The sequence below is a fragment of the Cetorhinus maximus genome, chromosome 16, assembly GCF_964194155.1.
Source record: "Cetorhinus maximus chromosome 16, sCetMax3.hap1.1, whole genome shotgun sequence".
Taxonomy (NCBI): Eukaryota; Metazoa; Chordata; class Chondrichthyes; order Lamniformes; family Cetorhinidae; genus Cetorhinus; species Cetorhinus maximus.
Genome location: NC_135894.1, coordinates 45,734,417 through 45,752,454, shown reverse-complemented (window position 1 = coordinate 45,752,454; position 18,038 = coordinate 45,734,417). Strand labels below are relative to the sequence as shown.

The following is an 18,038-nucleotide window of genomic DNA, read 5'->3' as shown; positions in this document are numbered from 1 at the left end:
ATACTGTCATATATTTCTGTCATAGCTCACTAACAAAGTTAATAAACAGCAGCTAAATTTCCAAAGTGTAGCGCCAATAGGCGGAATCTTCTGCTCTCTCTCTGGTGACAAGCATGCAGGCGGAAAGTGCATTCAATTAGTTGGGATGGTGACATACCTGAACTCTGCCATCTTCCCACCTCTGCCAGAATGAAGTTCTGCACGAGAAGGCCTTCCTGTTCTGCTGTCAATTTAGGCCCTTAGGTTACCAATGAATGACCACTTAAGGGCCTCATCCCACTGCCGCTGGTATTAACCCAGAGGTAGGTAGGCCTGTCGCCATGCAGAGTGCACAGCAGCTATAACCACATGGCCAGCTTGTTGTCTCCTGGGGTGGAGAAGGGTGTTCCCTCAATCAAAGGCATTGCCAGAACTGGCCATTGAGAAGGAGAGGCCCACTCAAAGCCAAACCCTTGCTGCTGCCAACCCCTCTCCCCACAACCTCCACCCTGCGAAACACCACCCTCTATCCCCCCTTCCCCCCTTTCTGCCCCCTTCTCCCCTCCTTCCACCACCGCCCCCTCCCACCCCCCAATTATTTTCCTGTGGCTTGGGTCACTCTTCAATCCTGGGACTTTGGTGCCTATCTTTCCAGCAGCCGCCACCTACTACCAAGTGGCTCTGTTAAGCACAAGAGCTGCCAGCCTCTGATTGACTGGCAGCTCTTTGTAGGTGAGACTTCCGCCCCCCGGGGTCTTGATTCTGGAGAAGGCTCCCTGCTGGCCTTGCTACTGCTTGATTCACGTGTGGTTCAGTCGGCCTTCCCGAAAAGAGGCAGTGCAGGCCTCTCACTGGCTCTCTAGCCGGCAGGCGAAACCCCTGACATCTCAAGATTCTGCCCAATATTACCCCTCAAACTTTGGGCAGGAAATGATGAGCAGCACAAGAAAGAAAAAAAGCAGATTGTACTTACCATCTAATTTTCGTCCAGTCCATCTCTTCCATTTTTGCTACTAGAACTGGGAAAGAATAATACGAACAATCTTCTAGAAATTAAGATGTTGCAATTTAAAGTGCAAGAATACTAGGATGAATTATAAAACAGCAACCAGGGACCAAATACAAACTGAAATATGGAGTGGGTAGTATTTCAAACACACAGCCTACAAATTGATTCTTGCCCAGCAAACTCTGCAACAAACATAACCTATCATGCCATAGCTGAAGAAGAGGATCAGGTATAATTGGCCCTTGTTTGTGATCAGGATGTGACCGGTGGGGACGGCAGTCACATCACAATGGGCAGGACAATGGCCAGGCTGAAGATGAAGATCAGTACTCCTACTACTCCTGACTTCATATTCAGGAAAGTAAAAAGCTATCCTTGGTAACAGCATTGAACAGACACTTTAAAACCCTTTGGTGTGGCTGCTGTGGACCAGAGAAAATTGAGGGCTCAGTGCAAACCAATTAATGACCAAATTATCTATTTTAATAATGTTCACTGAGGTATTAATATTGACCAAACACTGGGGGAAACTCTCCCACTCTTGATCGAATATGATATATGTTACATTCTCCTGAGAGGGCTGATGGGGCCTATGTTTAACATCTCAACTGTAGGATGGCACCTCCAATAGTGCAGTGCTCTCTCAATACTGCACTGCAAGTGTCAGAGTGTATAGAGTTTGCAGCCAATTTCTGGAGTGCAACTTGAGCCAACAACTCTGTGACTCAGAGATGAGAGTACTACCAAAGCCACATTGGCATTCAAAGTCCTCTGTAGTTTCTAAACCCCTGAGTACTTCAGAGATAAATACTTTACAGAAAATGTTTGTGGAACAATTGATGTTTTACTGTATTCATTTTCCATTTGACAGTAAAGGATATAAATGTGGAGACGCAGGAGAATGTGACAGCAGTTTTAGGTGGAAATGTTACCTTCAGCTGTACTTCACATTTAGAAGATATTCTACAGGTCACGTGGCAAAAATTGAATGGTCAATCTGAGGACAATATTGCGACATTCAGTGGAAAACTTGAAGTGAATTTTTCTGGGTCATTTATTGGTAGAGCTACTTCCATATCATCAAAGGTGCAAGTGTCCACTATTGTACTGTCTGGAGTGAAGCTTGAAGATGAAGGATGTTATCAGTGTGTCTTTCATACATTCAGAAATAGCAGAGACATTGGGAAGACCTGCCTCACAGTACATGGTAAGATTGATACAAATAAGAATATAAATAAAGCTTGAAGGCAAGAAAGTGAACTTCATTATCAATATCAATAAGTTAAATGAAAACCAAAAATGCTGGGGAGAGAACAGCATTTATATTTCACATTGTTAACCTTTCATCAGAACTCTATTGTCCACTGTGCAGGTGAAGACTTCTTACTAAAGATATGAGCCCTGTTACAATCTCCATCGAGATCAATAACTTTTAAAGAGAAATTCAAACTTCCAGTTGATAGCTGAAAGAATGACTTGACAATATTGCACATTTTAAAACTTTTACTGTAAAAAATAACTAAAAGTACTATCGACTAAACACTATTCTTTCTGTAGGCAACTTATACTTTAAGTTACAGAGAGGAATATTCCCCTCTTATATTATCACACATTACACTCTCCACAGAATTAGTCCTTGTAGCAAATAGTCCACAGCTCATCCTAGTTCATTCCAATGGGTTCCTGAATCCCTGCTTCGCCCAGTAGTAATTTCAAATGACCATCTCCAGGTGCCACTAGCAGCAGTAAAGCCCATTGTGGTGATTTTTCTACTCCCTGGCCATGCTAGAACAAATCTCCCAGAATCTGTGGAAGGCTTCAGGATGCATCTTTTTGACTAGAGACCATCTTCCCTGCACATCTGGCTGTAGTAGCTCACAAGGTCAAGCAGCCTCTTCTCTCTGCCGACCACACAGAACTGCTGTCTATCTGAGATATTCATTGAGTTGTAGGGAACCCTGTAACTTGACCTCAAAAATGGCTTCCTCTGCCCTCTTCCACATGGCAAAGTGAAACACGTTAACCTTGTATCTAGGTAAAAAGGCTAATTAGCTATCCTTGATCCCAGCTCGCTGTCATCTTAGAAGTATATGGATAATCTGCAACTTACTGTTTACAACCTGATACCTACAACACCTTTCTGGGACTTTGGGAGACTCCGGGTCAGCCCTTGGTAAACTCAGGAACTGCTGCCATTTTCTCCAAGTATAAATACCTTGCACCTTCTTCTCAGTAAAATAGTCTAAGCCTTTCATCGAACTCTAACAATCAAACCACCCAGGCTTACTGTCAGGCAGACTTCAGTACAGGCCTCATGATACCCTTCATTAACCCTAAATTTAAGCTACAGTCCAAAATATAATAATCTTATAAACTTGCAAAGGCATTGGAAGAAGGTCTCGGCATCACGTCGAGCTTGAGAGTTGAGCCATTGAGGTGGGAGAATAAGAGGATGAAGCTGAGGCCTTTGCTGAGGAGTGAACATTTGGGAAGACGGGAAGGTCATAGTGCATAGTGAAAACACAACAAAGGTTAAGATTGGAAGGAGGAATGGGGCCAGAAGAAATTGCAGATGAAGAAGGATGGGGTGTGGTTGGTATCTAAAGATCATTGAAGCTTGCGGTCCTTGATACTTGAAGTAAAAGGAAAGTGCTTTATTAAAGCTTTGGATGAAGCAATTACTAAAATGGAACTAAGGTAAAGATAGCTCTGAAGTAAAGTGAGTTGGTTATACTGAAGGTCAAGTTATGATGAAAGGTTATCGACCTGAAATGTTAATTTTGTTTCTCTCTCTACAGATGTTGCCTGACATGCTGACTATTTTCAGCATTTTCTATTTTCATTTCCGATTTCCAACATCCACAATTTTTTGCATTTGTTTAAAATAACTAAATGACTTTCAACACCAAACAATCATATCACCATCATAGATTTAGTTTTTCTGGGATATGTGAAAACAATGGCATGCCTGAAAATGGGTGGCATTATGTTAATGTTAGACTGGAAAGGGCCTAGAAAGATGAAGCATGCCATGTGAGTATGCAACTGGTTATGGTGCATTTGTGTGTGCCAAAAAACAACATAAAGCATATACTTCAAGCAACAATCTTCCTTACGATATTGAACTTATTTCTTCACCTAGAAAGAAGGTCTATTAATATTAGAAATTGCATTGACTTGATCCACCACCTCTTCCCATGCAGCCCTGACAGATGCCTTTGAGGAGAGGGTCCAAAAGTAGCAGCTCCCCTTTGAATTGCCTCCATCAACATAACTTCTAAGGCTCTGTATGAGAATAGGTTGACTGCCCAAAGCACTTGCAAATTTCCAGCTCGTCCTCCAACAAACCTAGCACAAAAATTAAGGTACAAAAATCTTCAGAGGAAGTGCAGATGGCTCGTTAAGGAATTACATCTGCATTTTTAGCCTCTTGCTCTGAATCCATCTCCCCTAGGGCCTCCAAACTCTCAGTACTTTTCTAATCTATACTTCATGTAAATGAGGGAACACAAAATACCTTTTGGCATATTTCATGGTCCACCATTCTGAGCATCCCTCTCGACCCGGCAGAAAATTTGCTTTAAAAATATTTTTAAAGTTTGCTTAATGCAGGCTCCTATATCTTTGCAATCATACAATTGACTGGATACAAGATTAAAGTGGGGACAAGTTAGATTTTTATTAAAGTTCTGATATTTGCTTGTCTTCTGGTAAACAAAATTCTTTGAAAAACTTAATCTTAAAATGCAGAAATACGTGGACAGGAATAACTGATTTCCCTTAAAAAAAAGACTTCTGGCATTATATTTACTTTTTTAATATTTCTGAACAACTCACACAAAACCAGGACTATCTGACCAAAATTCATAATTAACAACACTACAAAAAGAAAAAAGAACACAAGGGGCAGGAATTTTTGAATGGCAGTGTTTCCCATCCAGCCACTGAAAGAATCGGCAGAGAATGCTGATCAGGGCAGCCCCACAGTCATTTAACGGTTTGAGGGGCATTAATTAGCTGGCGATGGGACATCTGCCCCTTACTCAGGCAGAATTCCTATCTCAGAGAGCTGTCAATCAGTCTGATTGGCCACAAGCGCTGTAGTCCCAGCAGCGCCACGGGGAGCAGTGGCCCCTGGTGGAACTACACCCAGTCCCCAGAGTCAATGTGCTGGAGTCCACAGGACCAGGTAGGTGCAAGGTCTCATGGCGGAGGCAGAAGGAGAGTCCCTGGGATGGTGGCGAGAGGTGGGTGGGGTTGTGATGGCAAGGCCAGGCAGAGAGGGAGTATCCAAGGGGGAACTTGGGCAGAAGGGGTTCCCCCTCTTTCCTGCCCGAGACCCAAGCAGGATGATCTGCCGGACTTCCTCCCCATCCTTGAACTGCTCCCACCAGCCTCAAAATTGCAGCTGGGCTGTTAACGGCCCTTAAGCGACCAATAATTGACCTCCAGGTCCTCTCCCACCGCCACCAACCAGTGTAAAATTGAAGACATGTTGGGGCAGGTGGGAGGGCATCCATCAAATTTTATTGCCCCTCGCCACCCCTCACTTGCAAACACACCAGTGGGGAACCATAAAATGCTGTCCATCCCAGCTTTCACCAAAGGTATTCATATTTCCCTTTTGTGTTTTTGCAGCACACACAAAATCGCAGCTCCATGTCTGGATTACTTTAGTACTGGTAATAATTCTGATAGCTATATTTACATTCAGCTTCTACTGGTACAAAAAGGGGAGACACCAACAAAGAAAGGTAAGGAAACTTTATTTGCTTTACACAATGGTGCAGAATTTTCTGCAACAGGGCATCTAGTGGCTTTCCCATTAGGTGTTTTCCCTCATCCTTCAGCTTGAAAGTTGTTTGGGTCAAAAATTGGTGAACGTGTGAGCTGTCACTAGTAATAGGGCATTTGGTAACCTTGGTGAATGATGGAATCAATAGTGTATCTCCTAAACCCATGAGATGTAAAGATAGAGAAATAAACAAAGAATTGACAGAGAAGAAAATAGGTCAAACTAGATAAAGAAAGGCAAAGAAAGATTAGATTAAGAGACAGAAAAAAGGGACAGAAAAAGAGAAAATACAAAATTTAGTTTTTTTTTAAATCTCTGGGAATCTACAGGAATGAAATTGCACAGTTTCAGTTATTGCCTTTCTGGGCTGAGAGAGGTTTAGTGGCATTGCAGGAACATAAATCTCATCATTAAGAATCTTACGTTGTTATTATGTGTAAGGCCTAAGCATCTGCAGCAAGTTTAATTCATTTGAACAGCACAAATACAGCAATTTCTTAACTTACTAGGAGATTGTCCCTTTTTCACAAGGCTAATGGCAGATGGGTGCAAATCGTCCTGCAATTCATGGCAATTCGCAATTTGATGCAAATCTTTCTTGCCATGAATTGTTCGGTTATTTACACACTAATAAGGAAAATCACAGTCTCTGATTTTTGCCCAAGTAGCAAGGTGAATTAGAAACTGACTCGCTGTTACAGAAATGTGGCTTGGACTATTTTAATTCCCAGGGGCTGGATTTTTAGAGTTATGGAGACTCCGCGGACCTTTCAAAAAGGTGGCCAGGACTTGATTCCTGGATTTCCGACCCCATTCCCAGGCTTTCTAATTTTCACCAGGGCTTTTTAAGGATGCAGTTCAGGTCGTGTGCCCTGGCCAGCTCCATTGCGGGGATAGACATGTCCTAATCCTCTGCAATTTTCAGGGAGTCAGGCCAGCTTTACAAAGAGTCATGGTTCACAGCACCTCAGAAGTGTCACCAAGGACCACAACTTTATGGATTTGACATTGCTGCTGGTTTACACCAATGATAATCAGACGTGTTTACTGTGGCTATCAATTTCGCTTTCATTACGCAAAAAGCTGGCCACTTTAGAGAAGTGTTGCAAACATTAAGACCCATGGTGTTAAAGATAAATTGGTGGCATGGATAGGGGAGGCATAAAGCAAAGTAGTGAGTAGAAGTAAATATCTGTTCCTTGAAATGGCAAGAATGTAGTTGGAAATGTTTTTCAAGGGCAGCATTGTGACCTTTTCTCTGTGCATAGATAAATGTTCTGGATTAGCAACGAGGCACATGAATACAAGCAATGGCATCTTGTACTCAGCAGATGCAACATGTTTGGCAAAATTATGTCTTTCTAGATTCATGCCAACATATGGCATCAATTACAGCAGTAATGTCGTGTTGAACATTATCATGATCTGAATATCATCTTCTGCTAGCTCTTGAAATAGTCAAGTGTGAAGGGAGTTGAGTACAGTTTTCACTTGCATTGACAGTGGCTTTCAGATATTGCTGCTTGGCTGAAGATCTAGTCTGAGGAAGTGGTACTGATCTGAGGTTACACCCCCGTTGAGGCAAAACTCACTTTTACACAATTTGTCACTGAGATCTTGGTATGAGGCTTATCTGCAGTATTCACATTGTGTTGGAAAGTGAGACTTGAAAAATATATGCTGATGAGGGGTAATTTGAGAGATTGGGAAAAAGTTGAATGCCTCATTTCCCTAAATCAGAAGTGCACTGCTTTGGACTGTCTGCTGACTACCAGCAGGTGCAGTATCCCAGTTTGTTTACTTATTGCAAAAGGAGATAAGAACATGAGACTCTGCTGTTTTTAGTCTTATCACTTATTCTATAGTTTTTTGGACTGGAGGAAGGTACATAGGTCATATAGTGAGATTACCTAGGAGTCTGTACAAGCAGTTTCAGATATTAGTGACTTCAACTTGGGTTACAGGGCACAATACAGAATTTGCGGATGGCATAAGACTTGGAAGCATTGTGAACTGTGAGGAAGATAGTGATAAACTTCAAAAGGACGTAGCCAGGCTAGTGGAATGGGTAGACACTCAGCAGATGAGATTTAATGCACAGAAATGTGAAGTGACACATTTTGCTAGGAAGAACAGGGAGAGAAAATATAAATTAAAGGCTACAGTTCTAAAAGGGGTGCAAGAACAGAGAGATTTGGGGGTACATGTGCACAAGCTGTCGATTGTGGAAGGGCAGGTTAAGAAAGTGGTCAGAAGGCATGCAGGATCCTCGGCTTTATAACTCAAGGGAGGAAGTTATGATGAACCTTTGTAAAAGACTGTAGTCTTGTGTCCAATTCTGGGCAGGGACTTTAGGAAGGAGTGAAGGCTTCAGAGAGGGTGCAGAAAAGATTCACAAGTATGGTTCCAGGGATGAGAGACTTTATTTACATGAGTAGGTTGGAGAAGTTGGGGCTGTTCTCCTTACAAAAGGATAGATTGAGAGGAGATTTTATAGAGATATAAAATCCATGAGTGGTCAATACAGAATAGATAGGAGGCAACAGTTTCTGTTGGGGGAGGAGTCCAGAACCAGAGGATGCCAATTTAAGATGAATGGCAAAAGAAACAATGGCGACATGAGGAAATATTTTTTCATGCGAAGAGTAGACAGGATCTGGAATGCACTGCTTGAAGCTGAGCTGCAGAGGCAAGTTCAAACATGACTTTCAAAAGAGAATTGGATAAGCACCTGAAGATAAAAATTTGCAGGGTTATAAAGAAAGAGCAGGGGATTGGGACTAGTGGAATTGCTCTTGCAGAGGGCTACATTGACATGATGGGTCAAATGACCTCCTCCGGTGCTGTTACCATTCTATGATTCTATGCCCATATCCTTAGAGTAGGGAACCCTGACCATCTGCCTCTCATGATATTGAATCATCCATGTTATGATTTTCTTTTATTGTGTTCTTCCTGTCAGAGATTGCCAGGCATGATGGGGCAGCCATAATTCAGAATTCACCAAAATTCATCGCCTTTAGGTAATAGCAGCTGTACTACTCATTGGGCAGAATCTTCTGTTTGGCATGTGGGGGTAGGCCCCGCACAACGACACGTAAAATGACGCACAGTGACATCAGGCATGCATCCTGACGTCACCACGCGTCATTCTGATCTTCCGTTCGGCGGATGCGCAATGGAGTCAGCTGCGCACCCCCCGAACTGTCAAAGGCCTGTTAAGGCCATTAATAAACTAATTAAAGTAATTAAAGTGTTCTGATGAAGAGTCATACAGACTCGAAACGTTAACTCTGTCTTCCTCTCCACAGATGCTGTCAGACCTGCTGAGTTTTTCCAGCAATTTTTGTTTTTGTTTCAGATTTCCACCATCTGCAGTATTTTGCTTTTAATTAAAGTGAGTGTCAGAGCTGCCCATCCAACCTTAAGGTTGGTGGGTGGGCGAAGAGCCCAGGTAGCCTTCGCATTTTTCATGAAATCCCATCCACAGGCAGGATGAGGTTTCATGAAGGGTTTATTAATTAAATAAAACTTTTTATGAAAATTCTTAAACATGTCCCAGCTCATGTGACACTGTCACATGAAGGGACATGCCTGAATAATTTTTTTTTTCATCTTTATAACTGAATTTAATCTCCCTGAGGCAGCTCTGTGCCTCAGGGAGATTTTTGCACTCTTTTGCGTGCATGCATGAAAGAGCACAGGCCCCGACTCTCCCTCCCTCCCCTGCACAGATAGCGCTAAGCGCTACTGGGCACGTGTCACGCAAGGCCCGCCCACGTAAAATGCCGGCGCACAGCCCGCTCCCAACCGACCTGTCCAACAGGGAGAAAATTCTCCCCATTAGCTCTGATGGTTCCGCTTTGTGTTTTAACAAGTTTTAAATGGGAGAATGAACACAATGTGAAAATTAAATCATTGCTGAATTAATTCAACATGAATTACTAAGCGACTAAAGCAAATGCAACCTAACACTAGGGCTGGGATTTTGGGTGGGACTGGAAACTTCCATCCGAAATCAACGGACCTTTGGCTGGTCTGTTAAATTTTCCGTCCTGCTTGCGATGATTACCCCCTGCCAGTGGGACTGGAGAACCCCTTAGATACATGCATTGGAAATAATTGGCCCCAGGAGAGAGTTTTGGCATGTGGAGAAAAGGCCTAGAAGCAGCAGAAACAAACCAGAAGCCAGTGGATCAGCTTCCATTGTATTTCTCACTCAAGACTAACTTGAGTTTTATCAGTGCTCCCAACTTTAGTGGAAAATCTAGTCCGTGAAATTATGCCACTTGTACATTCTACTTGCATCCAAGAAATGAGAGAAGAAAATTGGGAATAGATAGACATAGGTATTTTACCCAGCAGAAATGAATTAACTTTTTGTTTTTCTTCTTAAAGTAAGAAAAGGAAAAATATACAGAGCGTGAAAATCAGATTTTGTACCGGCTCAATTTTAATCTTGTTTGGAGTTTACTGACTCAAAAGCCCCTGTACAGAAACCCCATCAAGGTCGAATGAGCCATTGTTTTTCACTCAGCTGGGAAAACTCGTTTGGGTGGATGGATATATTTGGGAAAATTCTGAAATGAGTCTCAAGAGATTGAAAGCAGAAGTTAAAGGGACTCTGACTAGTTTTTAACTGTTATGCTGTGATGGGTAAAACATCTTAAAAAGTGTATTGTAGGCTTAGTTTACTACTAGACTCACCATTTAGTAATAAAAACAAAAAGCTAAAAGCTACTGCGGATGCTGGAAATCCAAAACAAAAACCATTTAGTAATATTGAAAACATGTTAAAGTGAGATTATCTGTATACTTGGTTACCCCAGAATATGTTTCAGCAGGGTGCGTAGGATGTCAAGTAAAAAAGAATATCAGCCAATTATACAACCGCATATCAGAAAAAAACCTTTTGAAGTATATGAAAAAGTAGTGGAGAAGCATGTCAATAAAAAGATGTAAATTTTCTGATATTCTTTCAGAAGATCTTACTATTTGAAATAGATTCTGGAATGACTCTCATTCAGTTCTTTTCTTTCAGAGGATGCATGAGCACAAAAAATGACATCTAATATTGTTGTTGCAGGCATAAGGGTGTGTGATTACACTTACGTGTAAACTTTGCCAGGCCCCATTCTAGGTAAAGCTCCATTTAACATGGGCACAAATTGGAAAAATTGATCACTGAGATCAGTGTGCTTGATTAGTGGAACTACAGCTCGAGGGCAGGTGGGTTAGTGGCAAGATGGCCACCTGGTGAATTTTACAGGCTGCTCGCTGCAAACTTGCAAATCTGCCCAATGTGTTGGTATTTTGCCAGTTGTTCTACTGGGTCTGGACTATTCTGAACTTATCTCTTCCTTTGCCTTGCCTTCTTTGTTATTATAATTTGTAGAAATGAAGCTTCATAGAGAGAGAGACACACACAGAGGCAGCTGCAAGGCTGTGTTTTATGTTCAAAAATTAGAGTCTGATTATTATCAAGCCTGATCTCTTCTCTGTTCTCCCAATGTTTTTACTTTTTCTTTCTCACATGTTAATTTTCTTACATAAACTGTAGTGTTGACATGTGCTGTATGTTATAGGTTATAGCAAAGCCTACACCTTGCCCATGTGATTCCTCAGAACCCTTTCCCTTCCAGATGAATATGTCGTGTTTTTCTTTCAGTGATCTGCTCTCAGTTGGCCTGAGGAGCTATGTCACTTTACAGCCCAAGTTCCATGTCTTGTGCGCATTATTGACCAGCGGCAAATTGTCTGTCAGTCCTGTGCACATGGTCCTGATATTCCAGCTTACCAATCAAAGAGTTGGCATCTTCTTTCTTTTTGTCACTTGCCTGGTGTGATGGATTTTGTCCATTTGTTGAACAGGGTATCTAAGCTCCAAGACCCATTTGAAGCAGATGGACTGTGGTGGGTCAGCATCTTCCTAGTCAGGGGGCTGCCTGACTTGAGGTGGGCGGTGGCTGACCACTGGGATACGATGCTCCCTTCCACAGTCAGGGATAACCCATAGTACCCTTTCTTTACGCCAAATGAGTTGAGCTTATCACTTGTGATTGCTGTCTCTTGTGTTGCGTTAATGCTCTGCATTGAAACTGGAGTGTCTTCTCCAGGGCACAAGCCTGGAAAAGGTGTATGGAGACCCTGTGCTGCCCAAACATCAGGGCCCCCCTCTCGGCTTCCTCGGTTAAGTCTAAAGGAATGCAAAACACCATGTCTGGCACCAGCTTGGTTGAAGGAGCTACTGGAAAGATAACATGTTTAGACATATCTTTGGGCTCCACACCAAATATTTTTGTCGGATTTTATTCCCTTTTAGCCTTCAACTCTCCCAGTGTATCCACAACTATTCTTCCATTGCTAGGAGTTTGGTTCATGAATGCCAGGGGGTGTCTACATGCCAGTAGGCCTGCACTCTGCATGTCTGGGGTCTAAACCTCCCCCAAATTTCTCTAAAGCTTTAGCCTGAGACTGAGGGATCCAGTTTCTGTGTGTCACCCTGAGGAAGCACAGCTGAGGAATTGGTAATGAAGAGGCTGGGTACGGATGGAGAGACTTTGGCAGTGGTGTAGGCTAAAAATGAGAAGCAAACTAGCACACAGAAGGTGAAAACATGCTAACACGCTTCACCCACACACTAGAAGCATCACATCAACCTGTTGGATGTAGTTTAGTTACTCTTGTAATGTAGGAAACACAACAGTCAATTTGCACATAGCAAGCTTCCACAAACAACAGAGCTTATGACCAGATGCAAAATCCTGCAGATTTGGAAATTTAAAATAAAAATAGAAAATGCTGGAAATACTCAACAGGTCAGGAAGGATCTATGGATAGTGATATGACTAATCAGATAATGATCAGATAATCTGTTTTAGTGATCTTGGTTGAGGACTAAATATTGAACAGAACACAACAACAACTTATATTTATATATAGCATATTAATAAAACATCCCAAGATGCTTCGCAGGAGCATTATAAAACAAAATATGACACTGAGTTGGCACCTAACAAAGCCCCACTGTGGTTCCTGTCGAGTCTATTTCTATCACTGGAAAAGGTGGAAATAATTGATCTGTGAAGGGTGGCTTTGACTCTAGTGCCCTGGTGGCCAGTTAATGAGTATATGTCACTTTTTCTGGCTGCCCACGGGTGAGATTATGCTCATCAACATATGTTTTAATTGGGAATACACCATGTATATATCTACATAAAAACAGTATGTACTGAATTTCAGTAATGCATTTGTTTGAGAAAGATTAATATTCCTGGAACTATTATTTGCTTCTGCAATTTAGTGTTTTTGCTTCACATTTTTTAAACCCACTCCCACCCTTACTGCAATCTCCTTGTAGCTTCATGTCTTAGATTTGAATCTGTAAACAAGCTTAAAGCCTTAATTGCAAATTCAAAATTATTTTCAGAAAGCAGAACCTTTTTTTCACTCGGTTATATGTTTGAGTGTATCTTTGAGTGACTGAGAATATGCTTGAGTGATTACAAGAAGTGTTATGGTCTGATGCTCATAAGATGAGCACATGTGTTTGTATTTCTCTGGTAAGTATTTTTAAATGCAAACTTCTTAGTGTGTTTAACAGTTAGCTACATCCCAACTGGATCTGCTCCACTCCTCCACCCAGCATTGATTAATTGATTGTCTATTAATAATAAAATATGGTATCATTGTTCATGTAGAGTTCATATTAATTATTTTGAAAGGAAATTAGACAGTTGCTTTAAACACAAATAATAAATACAATAGGGTGCCACCAGGAGAATAGAAAATGAGAAGTGGTTCAAGTGGAGAAAACCACTGGGCCATTTGGCTGATGGCTATGTTGTTTCAATGATTCTATGAATTGGAAGGTAAGTTTGAGACTTTATAACATATGTATGTAAATCCCTAAGGCCAATTAAATACTCTGCTGTCCAGTAAAACTGGTCAACTGATTACCTTGGTAGCTCCATTGTAAATTAATATGTTTTCTTTTATTCTTTCACTGGGTGTGGGCATCTCTGGCTAGGCCAGCATGTATTGCCCATCCCAAAATGCCCTTGAGAAGGTGGTGGTGAGCCGCCCCCTTAAGCCACTGCAGTCCATGTGGTGTAGGTACACCCATGGTACTGTTAGGAAGGGAGACGTTTACTAGTATTGTAAAAAGCCATAAATCTGCTGAGAGGTAGTGGGAAACATCTTTCTACTTGCAAGACCATTCTTAATAAAACAGGAGCCTCCATCAGCATAACATTTGCCAAAGCAGGACCACTCAGTTCCAGACTGCATTCCAGCCTTGGCCCAAAAATGAATAAAAAAGATGATTCCCAGAGGTGAGGTTAGAGTGACCGCCTTTAACATCAAGGCAGCTTTTGACCGAGTGTTACATCAAGGAATCCTAGTAAAATTGAAGTCAATGAGAATCAGGTGGAAAACTTTCCACTGATTGGAGTCATACCCAGCACAAAAGAAGATGGTTGTGGTTGTTGGAGACCAATCATCTCAGTCCTAGAGATCACTGCAGGAGTTCGTCAAAGCAATTTCCGAGGCCCAACCATCTTCCGTTGTTTCACCAATGGCCTTCCATCGTAAGGTCAGAATTGGGATTGTTCGCTGATGATTGCATAGTATTCAGTACCATTTGTAACTTCTCAGATACTGAAGCAGTCCGTGCCCACATGAAGCAAGACATGGACAACATTCAGGCTTCGGTTGATATGGGGAAAATATCATTCATGCCATACAAGTGTCAGGTAATGAATATGTCCAAACAGAAAGAATCTGACCACCTCCTCTTGACATTCAGCAGCATTATCATTGCTCAATCCCCCACTATCAACATCTTGAGGGGGGGGTCACCATTGACCAGAAGTTCAACTGGACCAGCCACATGAATACATAAACAGCAGGTCAGAGGCTAGGAATTCTGTGGTGAATAACTGACTTCCTGGCTCTCTAAAGCCTATCCACCATCTACAAGACACAAGTCAGGAATATGATAGAATACTCACCATTTGCCTGGATGAATGCTGTTCCAACAACACTCAAGAAGCTCAACACAATCCAGGACAAAGCAACCCGTTTGATTAACACCCCATCCACCACCTTAAACATTCACTCCTTCCACCAAAAGGCCTATAAACACTTGTCATTGATATTTGTGAGCCATTTAAAGGCTGTTCCATATAAAGACATGCCATGAGACCTCCACCATGCTAGGTTTCCTTGGACATGCTGGAGTCTTTAGGTTCCCATATACCCAGGCCCTGGGAGTGTCCTTCCTGCCTTCTCTTGGATAGACTAATGATACTCCTACATGCCTCCGATGGGAGCTTCCTAGCCGTATAATGTGACAAGGCTTTAAACTAGTAAAAATCCAGTGGAATTAATTTCTATTGTTATGTTGACTTTACTGCCCTGTTTGTACAACAATGTTGATTGTATTGGCACCAAAACCTAACCATTACTTAGGTGGAAAAAATCTTTATTTTTCCTAAAATTACAAGTGTATAAAAGTACTGTAGACATTGGACTGGTGTTACTAATATACAGTATCATAATTTAGAATTGTATGTGGCATGGTCCTGGTCATGGCCGTAGGATCTCTCATGCTGGTGGCCATCAGTGTTATTGTGCCAGGGTATGGTGCTTAGTTGGAAGGCACCTGCTCTGTATGGTGATGGCAACTCCTTTGTCACCATGATGCATCTTAGGACCCTGCCTATGTTCCTGGAAACTCTGGTGTCTGCCTGCTAACTATGGACCAACACCCATCTCCTGCTGGTCCCTGATTGAGTTTGCTACATTTGCTACAGCACCCTACAATTTGCAGCAAAGAAAATCTATTGGTAAAGGGACTTAGCATAAACTATATTTCAATATCATAATCATGGCACTTGGTGAAGGACTTTGTCCTGATTTCAAAGGTTCTTCTCAAACCAGATCTGGTCCTAGTTTCTGACTACATTACCTCAACATAGGCGACAGCAGCCTGGGCTGGCTGGCTGACAGGCAGCAGCAAGGGCACTGGTGCACTAGAAAGAGGATGAATTCTGTAATCCTGTGAGAGGGCAACAGGTTTATGCTTCTAGGAGCCACTGCTACTCCAACGGTGCAGCACCTCTCAATGTTTTAGAGGACAGATTGCTGAAATGCTGTGAAACCCTTTTGAACATGAGCATCCACAACTATAATGGCAGCAGGCTGAGGTTCAATGAGCAGTCTGAACTTGCATGATTTCAGTCTGACCTTCCACTGCAGCACTCCAAAGTTGAGTGGCTTCTGTTTCTGCTGCAATGGAAGCTGAGGCATTGGCCATCAGACTCTGCATCATGGTCCGGTCTGCAAGTGTTCTCACAGGTTTGGCCACCACTCCCATGCTGGAAAGGATGGCACAAGCTCTGTGCAAAGCCCTGTGACAAGTTGATGTTGGACTCCTCCATACTCTTGACATGACCACAGGTTTTCTGGCAGGTCTGTGCATCAAGCTTTTCTGCGTGTATATCCAACTGTCCCATTGAAGTCCTCAGCTGAGTACTCTGCAGAAAAACTCACGTGCGGCCTTGCGCTCTGATGAGCTGGCACGTTGTTTGTCCCATCCAGGCTGCTTGCAACCAGTGTCTCACCACACACAGATCCTACTTCTATGCTATCCTCTAAAATACTTGCTGTGTCAGTATCTGGGCTGGCGGCTACGAGTGTGGGGGTGAGTGACACTGTTTCATCCTCATCACTTCCTGCTTCCTTCACTTTCTTCCTACTCTGATTTCTCTTTCTCCTCCTCCTTTTCTTTCACCACTGCCTGGCCAGATGGAAGCTCTTGGATATATGAATGGAAAAAAGCACAAAGGTTATGATGAATGGAGTGGGTTGACATAGGTGCATGGTTACACCATCTGCACTGTGTAAATATGAAGAACTTGTGGGATGAGGAGGAAGTGGGATGCGAGAAGGAAAGGTTGATATGAAGATACTGTCACATTCAATGGTTTCAGCCCCATTGCTGGCCATGGCCTCAATTATGGCTGCTCCAATGATGTTGAACATTGTCTTTCCCATTGATATGCAGACTCGCCTGCCCCTTTCAGGTTAGCTCCTGTTGTGTCCAGTGGTGCTATGTGTTTGGCTGATATAGTTGTCATGAACAGCTGGCAGTATGTGCAAGTTTTGAGATATGCATGTAAGGCTTGCAGAAGTGCTACGTGTGAGGTGAAGCTATAAATATTAGGTATGAGTTCTGATTGATAGAGGTTATTGGGTGGCAAGTGAATTGAGCAGTGACTGGCTACTGATGTAGTTGTTGGGATATGACATTTGACCTCACTCATGTGACGCCATTGAACTTCTTTCAGCACTACACCCAGATCTTTGGAGCCACATTCCTGGCATTGACCACCACAGCTATCTGCTCCCACTGCCTTCTGATCAGTTGTCAGCAGGGCCTCCTGCCCCATGCGATGGACAATATCTCTCCTCCTACACTCCTTCTCGACCAGGGCCTCCAGTGCAGCATAGGAAAATCTTGGAGCCAGCGCTTTGCATGTTGTGCCATCATTTCTTATTTTTCTTGCTTAGATTCTCTTTAGTAATCAGTGCCAGCACCTGTTGCAGCCACAATTCACTTCCTGAAGTGCAGGCTTGCTTTAAGTGGTGCGAGTCTCTTACTATTTTGCGTCCCCTCCTCAGGCATGCAGCCATTCAACAGTGTGCCCACCACTGGCTACACACACAAATCATTTAAAGGAGCTGGTAGCACCAAGTTTGCGTACTATCACAGCAGAAGCAACAGACGTGGGTTAATCACACGTTGTGATCCCTGAATCTGTTTTTGAGTCTTATACAATTTCATAATCAGTGTTTTTCAGTATTACATATATGAACTAAAAATGTACTAATTTATCCAGTCCAAGGAGACAAGTGTAGTCTAAGAGTTAAATTACTCCAGTCTTGGTCCTGTCAGAAGTGAGGAAGGTGGTGCAACTTAATGTTGGTGTTTTCAGCTTGGGTTTTCTTTGGAATTCTCACCAACCTTTATCAAACCTCAAAGAGGAAGCTGGTCAGTTTCCTGTTATTTATGGTGTCCCAAGCCATGGTTGGACACAGGAAGAATGAACCTTAAATCCACAAATTCAAAAGGAAGGAAATAACTCACTGGTCAGGTCTGTTTTTAACTAGGGAAGTATTGCACGCTCAATATAAAAGGCATTTTATGCTTATACTGTACAGAATATTGGTCAGCTCACATTAGCTCCTCTT

General features: G+C 42.5%; 1 protein-coding gene across 1 annotated transcript in view; it reads left to right on the top strand.

The window, feature by feature from the left end:
- Positions 1 to 18,038, top strand: part of LOC144691580 (nectin-3) — a 48,446-nt gene that overhangs the window by 27,060 nt on the left and 3,348 nt on the right. The window contains exons 3-4 of the mRNA XM_078559793.1: positions 1,860 to 2,195; positions 5,627 to 5,742. Coding sequence (XP_078415919.1) covers positions 1,860 to 2,195; positions 5,627 to 5,742 — 452 coding nt within the window. The remainder of the gene's footprint in view (positions 1 to 1,859; positions 2,196 to 5,626; positions 5,743 to 18,038) is intronic.